The sequence below is a fragment of the Eptesicus fuscus genome, chromosome 13, assembly GCF_027574615.1.
Source record: "Eptesicus fuscus isolate TK198812 chromosome 13, DD_ASM_mEF_20220401, whole genome shotgun sequence".
NCBI lineage: Eukaryota > Metazoa > Chordata > Mammalia > Chiroptera > Vespertilionidae > Eptesicus > Eptesicus fuscus.
In genome coordinates, this window is record NC_072485.1 from 65,141,589 (window position 1) to 65,160,355 (window position 18,767).

General features: G+C 40.9%; 1 protein-coding gene across 1 annotated transcript; it reads left to right on the top strand.

Moving 5' to 3' along the window:
• Positions 1-6,816: 6,816 nt before the first annotated feature.
• LOC129151291 (olfactory receptor 10Q1) lies at positions 6,817-11,533 on the top strand. Its single transcript, XM_054725643.1, has 2 exons — positions 6,817-6,853; positions 10,532-11,533. Exon 2 carries the CDS (start codon positions 10,537-10,539, stop codon positions 11,494-11,496), a length of 960 nt encoding a protein of 319 aa, XP_054581618.1. The 5' UTR covers positions 6,817-6,853; positions 10,532-10,536; the 3' UTR covers positions 11,497-11,533.
• Positions 11,534-18,767: the final 7,234 nt, after the last annotated feature.

Consider the following 18,767-nt stretch of genomic DNA (forward strand, 5'->3'; position numbering starts at 1 on the left):
TCCAACAAGAAGAAATAACTCTGGTAAACATATATGCACCCAATACAGGAGCACCAAGATACATTAAAAAACTCCTGGAAGATATCAAAGGAGAGATTGACAGTAATACAATCATAGTAGGAGACTTCAATACCCCACTATCACCATTGGACAAATCCTCTAAACAAAAAATCAGCAAAGAAACATCAATCCTAAATGACTCACTAGAACAGATGGAATTAATCGACATCTTCAGAACATTTCACCCCAAAGCCACAGAATATACATTCTTCTCAAGTGCACATGGGTCATTTTCAAAGATAGACCATATGTTAGGACATAGGCAAAGTCTCTCCAAATTCAAGAAGATAGAAATCATATCAAGTATCTTCTCAGATCACAGTGGCATAAAACTGGAAATCAACTACAATAAAAACAACCCAAAGAAATCAAACACTTGGAGACTAAACAGCATGTTATTAAACCATGACTGGGTTACCAAAGACATCAAGGAAGAAATAAAAAACATCATGGCAACAAACGACAATGAAAACACAACAATCCAAAATCTATGGGACACAATGAAAGCAGTCCTGAGAGGGAAGTTCATAGCTCTACAAGCCTACTTCAAAAAACAAGAAACAATGGTAATAAATTACCTAACCCAACAACTCAAAGAGTTAGAGAGAGAGCAACAAGATAAGCCCAGTGTAAGCAGAAGGAAAGAAATAATAAAGATCAGAGCGGAGATAAACGACATAGAGACCAAAGAAACAATACAAAAGATCAACAAAACCAAGAGCTGGTTCTTTGAAAGGATAAACAAGATTGATGGACCTCTAGCCAGGCTCACCAAGAAGCAAAGAGAGAGGACCCAAATAAACAAAATCAGAAATGAAAGAGGTGAAATAACAACAGACCCCGACGAAATACAAAGGATTGTTACAAAATACTACGAACAACTCTATTCCAACAAACTGGACAACCTAGAGGAAATCGACATATTCCTAGAAAAATACAACCTTCCAAAACTCAATCAGGAAGATTCTAAACAGCTCAACATGCCAGTAACTATGGAAGAAATTGAAGCAGTCATCAAAAAGCTTCCGGCAAACAAAAGCCCGGGGCCAGATGGCTTCACAGGAGAGTTTTATCAAACTTTCAAGGAAGAACTAAAACCTATCCTCCTCAGACTATTCCAAAAAATTCAAGAGGAAGGAACACTTCCAGGCTCCTTCTATGAAGCCAGCATCACCCTAATACCAAAACCAGATAAAGACAACTCAATGAAAGAGAATTACAGGCCAATATCCCTCATGAACATTGATGCCAAAATCCTCAACAAAATTCTAGCAAATCGGCTCCAGCAGTACATCAGAAAGATCATACACCATGACCAAGTAGGATTTATTCCAGGAATGCAAGGATGGTACAATATTCGCAAATCAATAAACGTGATACATCACATAAACAAATTGAGAGATAAAAATCACATAGTCATATCAATAGATGCAGAAAAAGCATTTGACAAAATCCAACACCCTTTCTTGATAAAAACTCTCAACAAGGTGGGATTAGAAGGCTCATACCTCAACTTAATAAAAGCTATTTATGATAAACCCACAGCAAACATCATACTCAATGGGCAAAAACTAAAACCATTTCCCCTAAGAACAGGAACAAGACAGGGATGCCCACTCTCACCACTTCTATTTGACATAGTACTGGAAGTATTAGCTATCGCAATTAGGCAAGAAGAAGAAATAAGAGGCATCCAAATTGGAAAAGAAGAAGTGAAGCTGTCCTTATTTGCAGATGACATGATATTGTACATAAAAAACCCAAAAGATTCCATCAAAAAACTAATAGACTTAATAAATGAATTCGGCAATGTAGCGGGATACAAAATTAACGCCAAGAAATCTATGGCTTTTCTATACACCAATAATGAACTTACAGAAAGAGAGACTAAAAAAGCAATCCCATTTACCATCGCACCAAAAAAATTAAGATACCTAGGAATAAACTTAACTAAGGAGGTAAAAGACCTATACGCAGAAAACTACAGGACACTGAAAAAAGAGATAGAGGAAGACGTAAACAGATGGAAGAACATACCATGTTCCTGGATTGGTAGAATCAACATCATTAAAATGTCCATACTACCCAAAGCAATCTACAGATTCAATGCACTCCCCATCAAAATACCAACAGCATATTTCACAGACCTAGAAAGAACTCTCCAAAAATTCATCTGGAATAAAAAAAGACCCCGACTAGCCTCAGCAATCCTCAGAAAGAAGAATAAAGTAGGTGGGATCTCAATACCAGATTTCAAGCTGTATTACAAAGCCACTGTTCTCAAAACAGCCTGGTACTGGCACAAGAACAGACATATTGATCAATGGAACAGAATAGAGAACCCAGATATCGACCCAAACCACTATGCTCAATTAATATTTGACAAAGGAGGCATGAACATACAATGGAGTCGAGACAGTCTCTTTAATAAATGGTGTTGGGAAAACTGGACAGATACATGCAAAAAAATGAGACTAGATCACCAACTTACACCATACACAAAAATAAACTCAAAATGGATACAGGACTTAAACATAAGACGGGAAACCATAAAAATACTAGAGGAATCCACAGGCAACAAAATCTCAGACATATGCCACAAGAACTTCTTCACTGACACTGCCCCTAGGGCAATGGAAGCTAAAGAGAAAATTAACAAATGGGACTACATCAAAATAAAAAGCTTTTTTACAGCAAAAGAAACCATCAACAAAACAACAAGAAAGCCCACTGCATGGGAAAACATATTTGCAAATGCTATCACTGATAAAGGTTTAATCTCCAACATCTACAGGCAGCTTATGCAACTCAATAAGAGGAAGATAAATGATCCAATAAAAAAATGGGCAACAGACCTAAACAGAATATTTTCAAAAGAAGACAGAAGGAAGGCCAAGAGACACATGAAAACATGTTCAAAGTCACTTATTATCCGAGAGATGCAAATCAAAACAACAATGAGGTACCATCTCACACCTGTCAGAATGGCTATCATCAACAAATCAACAAACAACAAGTGTTGGCGAGGATGCGGAGAAAAAGGAACCCTCGTGCACTGCTGGTGGGAATGCAGACTGGTGCAGCCACTGTGGAGAACAGTATGGAGTTTCCTCAAAAAACTGAAAATGGAACTCCCATTTGACCCAGTAATCCCACTCCTGGGAATATATCCGAAGAAACTAGAAAAACCAATCAGAAAGGATATATGCACCCCTATGTTCATAGCAGCACAATTTACAATAGCTAAGATTTGGAAACAGCCTAGGTGCCCGTCAGCAGATGACTGGATCGGAAAACTGTGGTACATCTACACAATGGAATACTATGCTGCCATAAAAAAGAAGGAATTCTCATCATTTGCAGCAACCTGGATGGAATTGGAGAACATTATGCTAAGTGAAATAAGCCAGTCAATGAAAGAAAAATACCACATGATCTCACTCATTTAGGGATAGTAAAGAACATTATAAAGTGGTGAACAAAAAGATAGATACAGAGACAGTAAAGCATCAAACAGACTTTCAAAGTACAGGGGGAAAGTTTGGGAAAGGTGGGGGAGTTATGAAATCAAACGAAGGACTTGTATGCATGCATATAAGCATAAACAATGGACGCAAAACTCTGGGGGGGGAGGGCATGTGTGGGTGTGGGGTGGGGGGGTAATAGTAAGATATGTACACATATAATACCTCAATAAAAATATTAAAAAAAAAAAAGGATCATAAAAAAAAAAAAAAAAAAAAAAAAAAAAAAAGAAAAGAGCTTTTTTAGACATGAAATAAAGAGCTGGCACGGGGAATAATAACTTTTAAAAATGCAATCAACTTCTCACCCATTAGCCAGATAAAAACGTTGAAATGGTCAGACATTCCATTTGTGCCAGTGGACAGGTTATTTCAAGGTCAAAGAATTGAAACTGAATGATGGAATCAGTTATTTAGGGTTGAAAACATGAACATGAAGGAAATTTATACTGTGCCACACATCTTGCTTAATAAACCTAATGGCAATGATGTTTATTCTTATACTAGAAGCCCGGTGCACGAAATTCATGCACGGAGGGGGGTTGTCCCTCAGCCCAGCCTGTACCCTCTCCAATCTGGGATCCCTCTCACAATCCAGGACTGCTGGCTCCCAACTGCTTGCCTGCCTGCATGCCTGCCTTCCTGATTGCCCCTAACCGCTTCTGCCTGCCAGCCTAATCACCCCCTAAACACTCTGCTGCCAGCCTGGTTGATGCTTAACTGCTCCCCTGCCAACCTGTGTGCCCCCAACTTACCTCCTCTGCCGGCCTGGTCACCCCTAACTGCCCTGTCCTGAAGGGTTGATCACCTCCAACTGCCCTCCCTTGCAGGCCTGGTCCCTCTCAACTGCCCTCCCTTGTAGGCCTGGTCCCTCTCAACTGCCCTCCCTTGCAGGCCGGGTGCCTCCCAATTGCCCTCTCCTGCTGGCCATCTTGTAGTGGCCATCTTGTGTCCACATGGGGGCAGGATCTTTGACCACATGGGGGCAGACATATTGTGTGTTGGAGTGATGGTCAATCTGCATATTGCTCTTTTATTAGATAAGATAGAGGCCTGGTGCAGGAGTGGGAGCCAGCTGGTTTGCCCTGAAGGGTGTCCCAGATCAGGGTGGGGGTTCCCTTGGGGAGTGGGGCAGCCTGAGCAAGGGGCCTGTGGTGGTTTGCAGGCCAGCCACACCCCCTGGCAACCCAAGTGGAGGCCCTGGTATCTGGAATTTATTTTTCTTCTACAATTGAAACTTTGTAGCCTGGAGCGGAGCCAAGCCTGCTGCTCCCTCCGCGGCCGGCAGCCATTTCTGTTGGGGTTATAATTGAAACTTTGTAGCCTTAAGCGGAGGCCTGGGCCCGGACAGGGTGTACGGAAAGCTTTGCTTCCCCTGTTGCCGCCGGCAACCCTGGCTTGCTCTCTCAAGCTCCGTTCTGCCGCCATTTCTGTTTGAATTTGTTTGCCTTCTATAATTGAAACTTTGTAGCTTGAGTGGAGGCTTAGGCCTGCAACAGCTCGAGGAAAGCTTGGCTTGCTCTGTTACCTGGGAAACCTTGCTCTCTGTGGCTGTAGCCATCTTGGTTGGGTTAATTTGCATATTTGCTCTGATTGGCTGGTGGGCGTGGCTGGTGGGTGTGTTGATGGTACAGTCAATTTGCATATTACCTTTTTATTAGGTAGGATGTCATAAAAGCCGAAAAAAAAACATTTTTCATGCTTTTTTAAAAAATACATATTTTATTGATTTTTACAGAGAGGAAGGGAGAAAGAGAGTTAGAGAGAAACATCAATCAGCTGCCTCCTACACACTCCCTACTGGGTGTGTGCCCACAACCAAGGTACATGCCCTTGACCGGAATCAAACCTGGGACCCTTGAGTCCATAGGCCAATGCTCTATCCACTGAGCCAAACCAGTTAGGGCCATCTTTCATGCTTTTTACAGCACAACAATATTAGCCTCACAAACTTCTATTTTGAGCAAAATTTATAGTGAAGAATGTGACCACCTAAATTATTCACTGTATTTCATCTCACTGTACCTTCAATGTTTTGCTACCATTTTATGTTCTCCAAGTATGAACATATATCACAGCTGATGACATTCAAGAAAATGTGCAGAGTCTTTGAAAATAACCCCAGAGGAGCTCCAGATATGGTTTGAAAGAAACACCATTAAGAGTGAGTGAAAACATTTTTAAAGTTTTGAAGTACAAATTCTGTTGCATTTGATTTTTTTAAATATGTTATAACCTCACCTTGGGTATATGTGCTAGTTCTTTCTTTGAAATCGCCCTAGCTTGCCTGTCCCAGCAGACATCAGATTTCAGTACTACATACCTTGCTTTATCCACAGATTAAGGATGTTTTACACAAAAATTTGATTGTTCCTAGTTGGGTATAATGCTGCTCATTTGATGTTCATCCTATCTAATTGACCATCACTCCAACACACAAGATGGCTGCCCCCATGTGGACACAAGATGGCCACCACAAGATGATCAGCAGGGGAGGGCAGTTGTGAGTGATCAGGCCAGCAGGGGAGGGCAGTTGAGAGGGACCAGGCCTCCAAGGGAGGGCAGTTGGGGGCGATCAAGCCTGCAGGGGAAGGCAGTTAGGGATGAGCAGGCCAGCAGAGGAGGGAAGTTGGAGGCGACCGGGCCTGCAAGGAAAGGCAGTTGGGGGGGACCCAGGCCTGCAGGGGAGGGCAGTTATGGGTGACCAGGCCTGCAGGAGACAGCAGTTAGGGGCAAACAGGCTGGCAGGGGAGCAGTTAGGCATCAATCAGGCTGGCAGGGGAGTGGTTAGGGGTGATCAGGCTGGGAGGCAGAAGCGGTTAGGGGCAATCAGGAAGGCAGGCAGGTGAGCAGTTGGGAGCCAGCAGTCCTGGATTGTGAGAGGGATGTCGACTGCCCTGGTAGGATCAAGCCTAAACGGGCAGTCAGACATCCCTGGAGGGGTCTCAGATTGGAGAGGGTACAGGCTGGGCTGAGGAACACACACACACACACCCCCATGCACAAATTTCGTGCACCGGGCCTCTAGTATCTAATAAGATAGAATCATTTTTTAAAGTTTTCCTAAGTCAAGGTCTATTTTATTTGGTTTTGATGATATATAATTAGAATTATTTTATTGAAATCTCTCTTTACTTTTACTTTTTCTTATTCCCTTTCTCTTTTACTCTTTTAATTATTCAAGGTTCAGCAGAGCAACTGCAAGGCCTGCAAAGATGCAGCTCTAGAGGAGCCTCACTATCTGCTCTGGAAAAGATAAGGCCTAAAAGGTAAATATCCAAGTGAAACTCACCATGGTGAGGGAAAGAGAGGGGAGGACAGTTATGCTCACTGGACACCTGCCATGTCTTGGGCACATTATACACTTGACACATTTAATCTTTATAAATTTCTTATAAGGCTCTATATTCACATCCCCAATCATTAGAAAACCAAAGCTCAGCAATTAACATAATTACTAGGAAAATTAAATTAGCAAATAAGGGGACTAGGTTTCAAACCCAAATTTGATTGACTACAAAAATCCATTTTTGACTACAAAAATCCTTCTCAACATTAGGTTTAAATACCAAAGATAAAAAAAAAACTTAACATTTATTATATAATTGTAAAATTACGTATATTCACTGTAAAATTTTTTAAATACAGAAAAACATAGAAATACATAAAGGTCCACAATCCTACCAACTTGGGGATGACTCACTATAACATTTTAAGGTAGGTTTTTTTTATTAATAGATATAATTATTTTTAAATGGAACTATGATATAATACTTTCTTATAATCTGCTTTTTCATGAGCCTTCCAGATCTTATTAAATGTTTTTCTATAACATAATTTTTAAATGATTGCAATGTTTCATCCCATAGATAAGCCATAATTAACATTTTCTTACTATTTATATTTAAGAATTTTTAGCCATTATATTGAAAACGGTGATGAACATTCCTGTAAATCATTTTATGCACCTACTCATGGTTGGTTTATTTAAAAAATTTCCTTAAAGCCAAAACTAGTTTGGCTCAGTGGATAGAGCATCAGCCTGCAGACTGAAAGGTCCCAGGTTCGATTCCAGTCAAGGGCATGTACCTTGGTTGCGGGCACATCCCCAGTAGGGGCTGTGCAAGAGGCAGCTGATCGATGTTTCTCTTTCATCGATGTTTCTAACTATCCCTCTCTCTTCCTCTCTGTAAAAAAAATCAATAAAATATATATTTTAAAAATTTTTTCCTTAAAATAATATTGCTGAATTAAAGTGTATGCATTTCTTCAAGTCTTTTATTGTATACTAGAGGCCCAGTGCACAAAATTTGTGCACTCAAGTGGGGGTCCCCTCAGCCCAGCCTGCACCCTCCCACAGTCTGGGAGCCCTTAGGGGATGCAGGCTTAAGCCAGCAGTCAGACATCCTTAGCGCTGCCATGGAGGTGGGAGAGGCTCCCGCCACAGCCGCTGCACACACCAGCCATGAGCCTGGCTTCTGATTGAGTGGCGCTCCCTCTGTGGGAGCGCACTGACCACCAGGGGGCAGCTCCTGTGTTGAGCATCTGCCCCCGGGTGGTCAGTGCGTGTTATAGCTACCAGTCATTCCACCATTCAGTTGATTTGCATTTTAGCCTTTTATTATATAGGATTATCAGTTTGCATTCCACACATTTTTACAGCACTTTTATATTTCCAGTAGCAATATTTGGGAATATTATCTCTCCTTGCAACTTTAACAACACCAGTATTATCTTTTACGATTAGTCTCAGTATGAAAACAGAAAATAGTACCCAATTTTGTCTAATTTTATATTAATTTGAATACTATTTAAATTGAATTTTTATATACTTGTTAGCCTTTGCATATTTTTTTTGAATTGCCTATTTTCCTAATGATGGAGTTTATTTTTTGCTGGGTTAAAATTTTTCATTTTCTCTTCAGTTTGCTTATTGTATTTTTCCCAAAGACCTTTACTTTTTTTTTTCTGTCAAAATATTTTTATGGACTCTGCTCATTTGGTTATAATTTGGTTACACTCTGAGATCTGAAAAAAAAATCTTTTAGCTTTCTTCCATTTATAAAAGTATTTGAATCTAAGTCAATCAGAAATAAATTTTGATGTATAATGTATTGACTTTACTAAATTTTATATTTTATATTATGTATATTTTCAAGAATTATTCTTGGAGAATTATTTTGCTTTTAACAATATTTGCATTTAACCATTCAGTCTTAAATACATATTTTACTATTTAATTTTTCAAATCCAGTTTTTATACTACAATTTCCTCAATCTTGAATTATATATTCTAATTAATCACCCAGCAACCAAAAGTCTTTGTTGAGGAATTCCTTTAACTGTATTTAGAATTAACTATATTTTTAAGTGTTTATAAATCTGAGAAAGCCTGTGCTTTTGAACATAAATCACTAAATCCTGGTTACAGAGTTATTTCACAAGAATTTGTTTTTCTTAAAATTCTGTAGACATTTTTCTATTGTTTCTTGAGTTTTTATATTGAAAATAAAGTTGTGTCCAAAACAAAATTGACTAATTTATAGGTATTTTCCCTTCCCAGATGCTTATAAAGCTCTTTCTTATTCATGTAATTATTTTGATGCCTTTTTCAATTCTGCTACTGCATTTATAGTTTTCTTATGGTCTTTTCTTATCTCATGCATCTCCACTCCACCACTCCACTTTCATTTTTACCTGAATCCCTTACCTTTTCCTTTCATTTGAACCTGAGTTCTAAAGTTCAAGTTAATTATTAGAAACTTAGAAAAAAATATTTAAAAGAGAGAAAATAAAGAGTATATATCAAGAAGGATTAGAATGAAAGGTGGGGTTTTTTTAGTTTTATATGGAGTCCAAACAACTGACTGAAAAGTGAACCACCCATGAATAAATCATTGGATAGCCATAAAATGGGATTCCACAAAACCAATGAAAAGAACAAAGTCTTGTTAGAACAGCAAGCAAGAATGACCTTTGCACACATCATGATGAAGCCAGTTACAATACAGTACATGCTTTATCATTACACATATAAATTGAAACATAAACTAATTTCCAGTCATAACATTCAAAAAAGTAGTTACCTTTGGGAGGTATAATACTGAGAGGAGGTACAAAAGATGCTTGTAGGTTATTAGAATTGTTCTATTTCTTAATTTTGGTAGTGGTTATACTAGTGTCTTTACTGTGTGAAAAATAAATCAAGCTTTACACTTAAGATCTGTGAAAGTTTCTGTGTGTGTGTCATATTTCAATAATAATTTACCAAAATAGTGAACTACACTAGCTAATTTTTAAAATATCTACAACTATACAACTTTTTAGTTTTATTAAATGCAAGCAAATAATTAGCCCTTGTCAATTTGATTTAAAATGCCAGAGTTAAAAAAAAAAAAAGGTGAAGTGACTGAGAAATTCAGATTGATAGTTACAAAATAATCATGAGGATGTAACATTCAGCATAGGAAATATAGTCAATAATATTGTAATATGGTGCCAGTTGGGTACTGGAAATATCAGAGGATATTTGTAACCTATATGATTGTCTAACCATTATGCTATACACGTGAGACTAATAAAAAATAATACTGAATGTAAATTGTAATTGAAAAAAATATTTTTAAAAGACAAAATGATCATAACAACAACAACAATAATAAAATATACCAAAGTAAAAAAAAAAAAAAAAAGACATTGCACCAGGAATATCTACGCATCTTTGTCACCAGAAATGTCTAGAGATGAGTATATATATCCCATTCATGAGCTTTCCATGGAAACACATACCATACTGTCCATGTACATTTGTTCCAAGCATTGATATTGGCAACTGGATGCTAAATAGGTAATTCTAATCAAAAACTGAAGTTCAAGTCACTTATTTTCCTCAGGCAATAGATGAACTCAGCAAAGGAAGATTCAGCACTTTCTCTTCTCTTTTGCAGGAGACATGTTTGCGAGGAGCCCTGTCCTCAACCAGTCCGGCCCCACTGAGTTTGTGTTCCGAGTATTCACTGCTGTCCCTGAATTCCAGGCTCTCCTCTTCCTCCTCTTCCTCCTCCTCTACCTGATGATCCTTTGTGGCAACACAGCCATCATCTGGGCGGTGTGCACACACAGCTCCCTGCGCACCCCAATGTATTTCTTCCTGTCCAACTTGTCCTTCATAGAGATCAGCTACACCACCGTGGTGGTGCCCTTGATGCTTTCCAACATCTTTGGAGCCCGGAAGCCCATTTCTCTGGCTGGCTGCGGGGCCCAAATGTTCTTTTTTGTCACACTTGGTAGTGCTGACTGTTTTCTCTTGGCAATCATGGCATATGATCGCTATGTGGCCATCTGCCACCCACTGCACTACACCCTCATCATGACCCAGAAGCTGTGCATCCAGATGGTGGGCTGTGCCGTGGGTCTGGCGCTCTACCTGTCCCTGCAGCTCACATCCTTAATCTTCACCTTGCCCTTCTGTGGACGCCTCCAGGAAATCAACCACTTCCTCTGTGATGTGCCTCCGGTCCTGAGGCTGGCCTGCGCTGACATCCACGTGCACCAGGCCGTCCTCTATGTCGTGAGCATCCTCGTGCTGATTGTCCCCTTCATCCTTATTTCTGTCTCCTACATGTTCATCACCTTGGCCATCCTGCGCATCCGTTCTGCTGAGGGCCGCCGCCGGGCTTTCTCCACCTGCTCCTCCCACCTCACCGTGGTCTTGCTGCAGTATGGCTTCTGTGCCTTGGTCTACCTGCGTCCCCAATCTAGCTCTTCCGTGGATGAGGACCGCCAATTTGCCCTCATTTACACCTTTGTCACCCCCTTACTCAATCCCCTGATTTACACCCTTAGGAACAAGGATGTCAAAGGTGCCCTCAGGAATGCCATCATCAGTAAAGCAGCCTCGGACACTGATTGAAGGCTTAGGGGAACTAGGGTGGGTGTCTGTAGGTCTCCATGACAATGAACTCTAAACAACACATATAAAAATTATAACACTGACTTTCTCACACTTTGCAGTTAACATTTCTCTTTTGCCATATTTGCTCCATGTCTTATAATCCACAGTCATTTTCCTGAAGACTTGAAAACTTGGACAAACCTTTCTATGGATGAGCTGTAGTCCGTTAGTCTTAATTGAAAGATTCTCGGCTCAGACATGGCATTAGCTCTATCAGGGAACCCTCACTCCATACACGCTGTGAGTAAAGGTTAGTACCTTTAGACGGCCTGTCTCCTGAGGAGGCAATGATATTAATTTATCCTGTGAAAGATGCCTCAAATAAGGACTATTCATTAAGACATTTATTTCGCTCAAATAAATATATTTTATTATTGTTTTAGTTATGAGTGTATGGCTAAACATAATTAATTTAATGCATCCATATCCTTTACTTCATGCATCCCAACTGGTCACCTTCATTTCCTTTCATTCTTCCATGCAGGGAGCTGTCAGAATTAGCATTCACTGACAAGGCTCTCACACTAGGTGTCATCCATGCGAGAGTATGGAAGACAGCTTGGTGTTGATGCCAGCACTGCTTTCATGAGCTGCCTATGCTGGTGGCTTCAGGTAGCCTTGTTCTCACCCCTTTGTCACCTCTTCCTGTGCCCTCATAATGGCTGCTGCTCAGATATCCACTCAGCAGGTGGCACTACTGTTCCTCCCTCCTCAGCAAGGTCCTGCTGCAGGATGGTTGCTACACCTTCCTGTCCCTGTACCCTAACCACAGGTAAACCCTCAAATAGAATGAATGGGCTTCCCTCTCTGGTATTCCCAGCTGATACCATACTGTTCAACTCATTTACACCCTGAAGAACAAAGAGGTGAAGAGGACTCTAGGGATAGTTTTCAGCAGGGATGCCCTCACCCAGAACAACTATCAGGCAGGGGTCTGGGTCTAGCCCCTGAAGTTGATGTTACTTAGCAGCAACTCCAGGAGGAAGAGTGAGAGTGCCCTCCAGTGAATATTAAAAGTGGCGGAAGAAATTGGTGTAATACAAGTAGGTGTACCAAAGCCTAGAAAGGTTCTATTCTTTGATTCAATGATTCCTATTCTAAAATCATAACTTCAAAAAGTAAGAATCAAAGCTCAAAGTATAAGATGGTTTCTCACTTTTATAAACTGAAAAGCTATTAAAATCTAAATTGCATCCCTGGTCAGTGTGGCTCAGTTGGTTGAGCATCGTCCCATGCACCAAAAGGTCTCTGATTCAATTCCTGGTCAGGCACATTCCCGGGTTTTGGGCTTGATTCCCAGTAGGGGGCATGCAGGATGCAGCAGATTGATCTCTCTCTCTCTCTCTCTCTCTCTCTCTCTCTCTCTCTCTCTCTCTCTTCTCTCACTCTTGCTCTATCTCGCTCTTACCCCCCTTCTCTGGCCCCCTTTCTCCTTCCTTTCCTCCCTCCCTCTCTCTCTAAAAATCAATGGGGAAAAATATCCTCAGATGAGGATTAACAACAAAAAATAGGAGCCCAATTCTGTAAAACACATGCATAATGATGAATGCAAAATCACCAAAAAGTTAACGGTTGTTATCTGTGGTTAGTAGAATTATAAATACTTTTCTTCTTTATTAATTTATTCATTTTCATGTTTTTAATAATAAGACTGTGTTTGTCCTATAATCAAAAAAATAATGATTTCTAAAAAGAATCTGACATGCATATAGATTTATTTGGCACATAAACTTCCCATCATCACAGCACCATGAACCTTCTCCACTTGTCACACTTTTCCGAGATTAGCACTTCTTTTTTTTTTTAGTTCTTTTTTTTCTCCAAACCTACTGTTGATGCTTTAAATGTTTTTAAGCTGATTTCACATGGGGATAAGGAAAATGAATTACAAAGTGTTACTTATTCTGGAAAGAGTTATGGATTTAACAATATATTTAAAATGTCTTTGTTTCCAACTAAATAAAGGAGAAGAACAAAACTCTCTGGTTGGCAGTTTGCTTATTAACAAATGCAGACCAAGTCACATCAGACTATATGAATCAATTAAATGTACTTAGTGTGCTAGGCATTGTCTGGAATGCCAATAAAAGATAAGTTTGGCCCTGACTGGTTTTGCTCAGTGGATAGAGCATGGGCCTGCGGACTGAAGGGTCCTGGGTTTGATTCTGGTCAAGGGCATGTACCTTGGTTGTGGGCTCAATCCCCAGTAGGTGGCGTACATGAGGCAGCTGATGGATGTTTCTCTCTCATCAATGTTTCTAACTCTCTATCCCTCTCCCTTCCTCTCCGTAAAAATCAATAAAATATATATATTTTTTAAATGTAAGCTTGCATGCATTTCCATGCCTCCTTTCATTTCTATTTAAAGCCACAAATCATTCAGAAGATTAACTTGGAACTCAAAAATAAGATGGTGATACAGGACTTAAACATAAGACGGGAAACCATAAAAATACTAGAGGAATCCACAGGCAACAAAATCTCAGACATATGCCAAAAGAACTTCTTCACTGACACTGCCCCTAGGGCAATGGAAGCTAAAGAGAAAATTAACAAATGGGACTACATCAAAATAAAAAGCTTTTTTACAGCAAAAGAAACAATCAACAAAACAACAAGAAAGCCCACTGCATGGGAGAACATATTTGCAAATGCTATCACTGATAAAGGTTTAATCTCCAACATCTACAGGCAGCTTATGCAACTTAATAAAAGGAAGATAAATGATCCAATAAAAAAATGGGCAACAGACCTAAATAGAATCTTTTCAAAAGAAGACAGAAGGAAGGCCAAGAGACACATGAAAACATGTTCAAAGTCACTTATTATCCGAGAGATGCAAATCAAAACAACAATGAGGTACCATCTCACACCTGTCAGAATGGCTATCATCAACAAATCAACAAACGACAAATGTTGGCGAGGATGCGGAGAAAAAGGAACCCTCGTGCACTGCTGGTGGGAATGCAGACTGGTGCAGCCACTGTGGAGAACAGTATGGAGTTTTCTCAAAAAACTGAAAATGGAACTCCCATTTGACCCAGTAATCCCACTCCTGGGAATATATCCTAAGAAACTGGAAACACCAATAAGAAAGGATATATACACCCCTATGTTCATAGCAGCACAATTTACAATAGCTAAGATTTGGAAATAGCCTAGGTGCCCATCAGCAGATGACTAGATCAGAAAACTGTGGTACATCTACACAATGGAATACTATTCTGCCATAAAAAAGAAGGAATTCTTATCATTTGCAGCAACCTGGATGGAATTGGAGAACATAATGCTAAGTGAAATAAGCCAGTCAATGAAAGAAAAATACCACATGATCTCACTCATTTATGGATAGTAAAGAACATTATAAAGTGATGAACAAAAAGGTAGATACAGAGACAGTAAAGCATCAAACAGACTTTCAAATTACAGGGGGAAAGTTAGGGAGAGGTGGGAGAGTTATGAAATCAAACGAAGGACTTGTATGCATGCATATAAGCATAAACAATGGACGCAAAACTCTGGGGGGTGAGGGCATGAGTGGGTGTGGGGTGGGGGAGGGTAATGGTAAGATATGTACACATATAATACCTCAATAAAAAATAAAAAATAATAAAATAATAAAAAAAAGAAGACGGTGAAATGTTCCTCTATTGGGAAGAAAGCCCTGAAGGGTCTATCAGTCCTTTCAACTGAATTACTGGGCTCTCTTAGTTACTTTCCTGTACCTATTTCAGCTGAATAAAATTAGCTTCTCTTTCTTAATGAAAAATGTTCCTTTAATATAAAATTGTCCCCATGAAATTGTTAGATCCTGGAATTAGAACATTGAGTGGAGTATATCAGGAGTCAAATGATGGAACTGAAATGTCAATCAATGATGTTTCCCTTGAGAAAATGCTTATCTCCCTGATTTCCCTAACTGGTAGCTTTCTGGTAGCATAAGTGGAAGGCAGAACTTACAAAACTGTTTTAGGTTTCCTCCACTTTTCCTCTCCTGAATCTTCAGCACTTCTTTTAAAATTCTATTCCTTCTTTCAAAACTCTGCTCATCCCCTTCATGCAGCCTTTTGGGTTTGTGAGTTTGTTCTTTGTATCAACTGACTTACAGAGAAGTACTTGCCCAGGAAGTAACCTCTCCATCCACTAACATTCTCTATTTACACCTCTCTTGTTGGGATTTTATTAAAATACATTTTATCATGTAGTGTAATTAATCAAGTATATGTCTCCCTACAAATCAATAAACAACTTGAGTCAAGACAACTTGGCAAAATCATCACTGATATGATATATTGTCATAGTGGATTTCTCCAACTCTTTCCTTAGAATTTAATTGATGGATGAAAGGAAGCGTTAGTCACAGTGATGGGAGTAGTATTTCTATGTGGGAATTTCTTCCCAGTATTTCCCAAAAATTTATTTATTTATTTATTTATTTATTTATTTTTTATTTATTTATTTATTTTTAAATACAAATTCTGAGAAAAGTAGTTGAGAAATCGAGAAAATGGAGGGAAATATTATAATTCTCCTGCATGAATTACAGCATAATAATCAACACAGAGAGGCAACGGGTTCAGAGGAGTCATGTCAAGGGGAAAGCAGGAAACATGGCACAGTCAGAGGTTAAGTCTGCATTTCTGAAATCTGGACAAGAAGCATTGGAAGAGGAGCAGTCACGATCTAATAAGTCAGTCTTGCTAGTAGCAGCTTCTGAGTGAGTGTGCATGGTCCGATCTGCTGCCAACATGAGTCATTCTTACAAATAAAATTAACATTTCTAAGATTATATGCATAGGATATTATACAAATCCTATGAGTCATGTTCCAAGAAATAAATTTTGGAAGCAAATTTAACTCCTTAAATTGGAAATTCTGACATGTGGTTCTGTGTAGTGCTGTTCATCTTACTGGGAGATCTGAATGCTTAGTTATTAAAATATCACCCAATAATACTCATGGGCATATTCCAGTACTTGGCTATACACTGTAGTCTGCATACTTGATATATACTAATACATCTAGTATTTATAGTTATTTAGATATCTATCCTATCTAATAATAGACAAATATGCAAATTGACCATACCTCCGACACACCCACAAGCCACGCCCACCATCCAATCAGAGCGAGTATGCAAATTAACCCAAACCAAGATGGCTACAGCCACAGAGAGCAAGGTTTCCTAGGTAACAGAGGAAGCCAAGCTTTCCGCCTGCCCTTGCCAGGCCTAAGCCTCCACTCAAGCTACAAAGTTTCAATTATAGAAGGTAAACAAATTCAAACAAATGGCGGCAGAATGGAGCTTGAGAGAGCAGGCCAGGGTTGCCGCTGGCAACAGGGGAAGCAAAGCTTTCCGCACACCCTGGCCAGGCTCACCTGCTTAAGGCAACAAAGTTTCAATTATAACCCCAACACAAATGGCTGCCGGCCTAGGAGGGAGCCCCAGGCTTGGCTTAGCTCCACTCCAGGCTACAAAGTTTCAATTATAGAAGGAAAATAAATTCCAGATACCAGGGCCTCCCCTTGGGTTACCAGGGGGCATGGCCGGCCTGCAAACCACCACAGGCCCCTTGCTCAGGCCACCCCATGTCCCAAGGGAACCCCACCCTGATCAGGGACACCCTTCAGGGCAAACCAGCTGGCCTCCACCCCTGTACCAGGCCTCTATCCTACCTAATAAAAGAGTAATATGCAGATTGACCATCATCCAACACACAATATGTCTGCCCCCATGTGGTCAAAGATCCTGCCCCCATGTGGACACAAGATGGCCACCACAGATGGCCAGCAGGAGAGGGCAGTTGGGAGGCACCCGGCCTGCAAGGGAGGGCAGTTGAGAGGGACCAGGCCTGCAAGGGAGGGCAGTTGGAGGTGATCAACCCTGCAGGAAAGGGCAGTTAGGAGTGACCAGGCCGGCAGAGGAGGGAAGTTGGGGGCAAACAGGCTGGCAGCAGAGTGGTTAGGGGGTGATCAGGCTGGCAGGCAGAAGCGGTTAGGGGCAATCAGGAAGGCAGGCAGGCAAGTAGTTGGGAGCCAGCAGTCCTGGATTGTGAGAGTGATGTCTGACTGCCCGTGTAGGCCTGATCCCACTGGGATCCCTCTGGGATCGGGCCTACACGGGCAGTCGGACATCCCTCGAGGGGTCCCAGATTGGAGAGGGTACAGGCTGGGCTGAGGGACAACCCCCCTCCATGCACGAATTTCATGCACCGGGCCTCTAGTAATAATAAATAAAGTGTATAAAGAATGTTGAGGAGAAACCAAGATGGCAGCATAGGTAAACACCTAAACTGCTGCCTCACACAACAATTTTAAAACTACAACTAAAAGACAAAATAGACATCATCCAGAACTACAGGAAGGCTGGCTGAGTGGAAATTCTACAACTAGAAGGATAGAGAAAAGCACACTGAAACTTACAGGAGCTGCGGAAGGCAGAGGTACAGAGGTGCACGTACAGAGAGGGTTGGCAGCAGAGTATGCAGATGGCTTTCTCAAGCAGGAGGGAGACACAAGCTCCCAACTGCTCTGAATCCAGTTCCAGGCGAGACTCTGGGAACCCAGACTCATACGGGAAGAAACTGGACTTTCTGGCAGCGGGCAAAACTCGAGGGTGGCTTTCTCTCAGATGTACTTGTAGCAATTACCATAGGACACTGAGATCTGGGGGCCTCTTAGGGCAGGGCTGACAGGAAGCCATCGCTGTTTGCTCCTCTCTGAGATTCCGTCCCACCAAGCCATTGCTGATTGCTCCGCCCTGAGACTCAGCCCCATCCAAAAGCCTCTGAGTGCAGAGACTTTTACATATGAATGGCCTGGTCCTTTGAATTTTAAACTTACCTAACAAACTGCAACTGAGTCAGTGAGACACAGAACATCCAAAAGAAGCCCCAAGGCTCCACAGCAGCTTGCATTGCTTCACAGCTGGGCCTCATCTGGGCACCTCCAAAACCCAAACAAAGAAGAGGAATCTGCATATCTCTCTGTAGCTCCTGCTGGGTGGCCTCAGGCAGAGGCTAAATTAGCACCTCCTTGGAGACCCAAGAGCCAGTGTACCCAGTGGTCAGAGTGGGACCATCCAGATTACAACTCCTCAGATCCATAAGGGACACACTCAGGGGGCAGACTCAGTGAGCACCAAAGCCCCACTGAAGCAAGTCTTGCTTCATAAGGGTGTCTCCAGCACAGAAGTTCTCCCATCATAGACATAGCTGATCCTCACAACC

Excerpts from the sequence above, each read along its gene's own strand:
- LOC129151291 (XM_054725643.1), top strand. The coding sequence starts at position 10,537 with ATGTTTGCGAGGAGCCCTGTCCTCAACCAGTCCGGCCCCACTGAGTTT.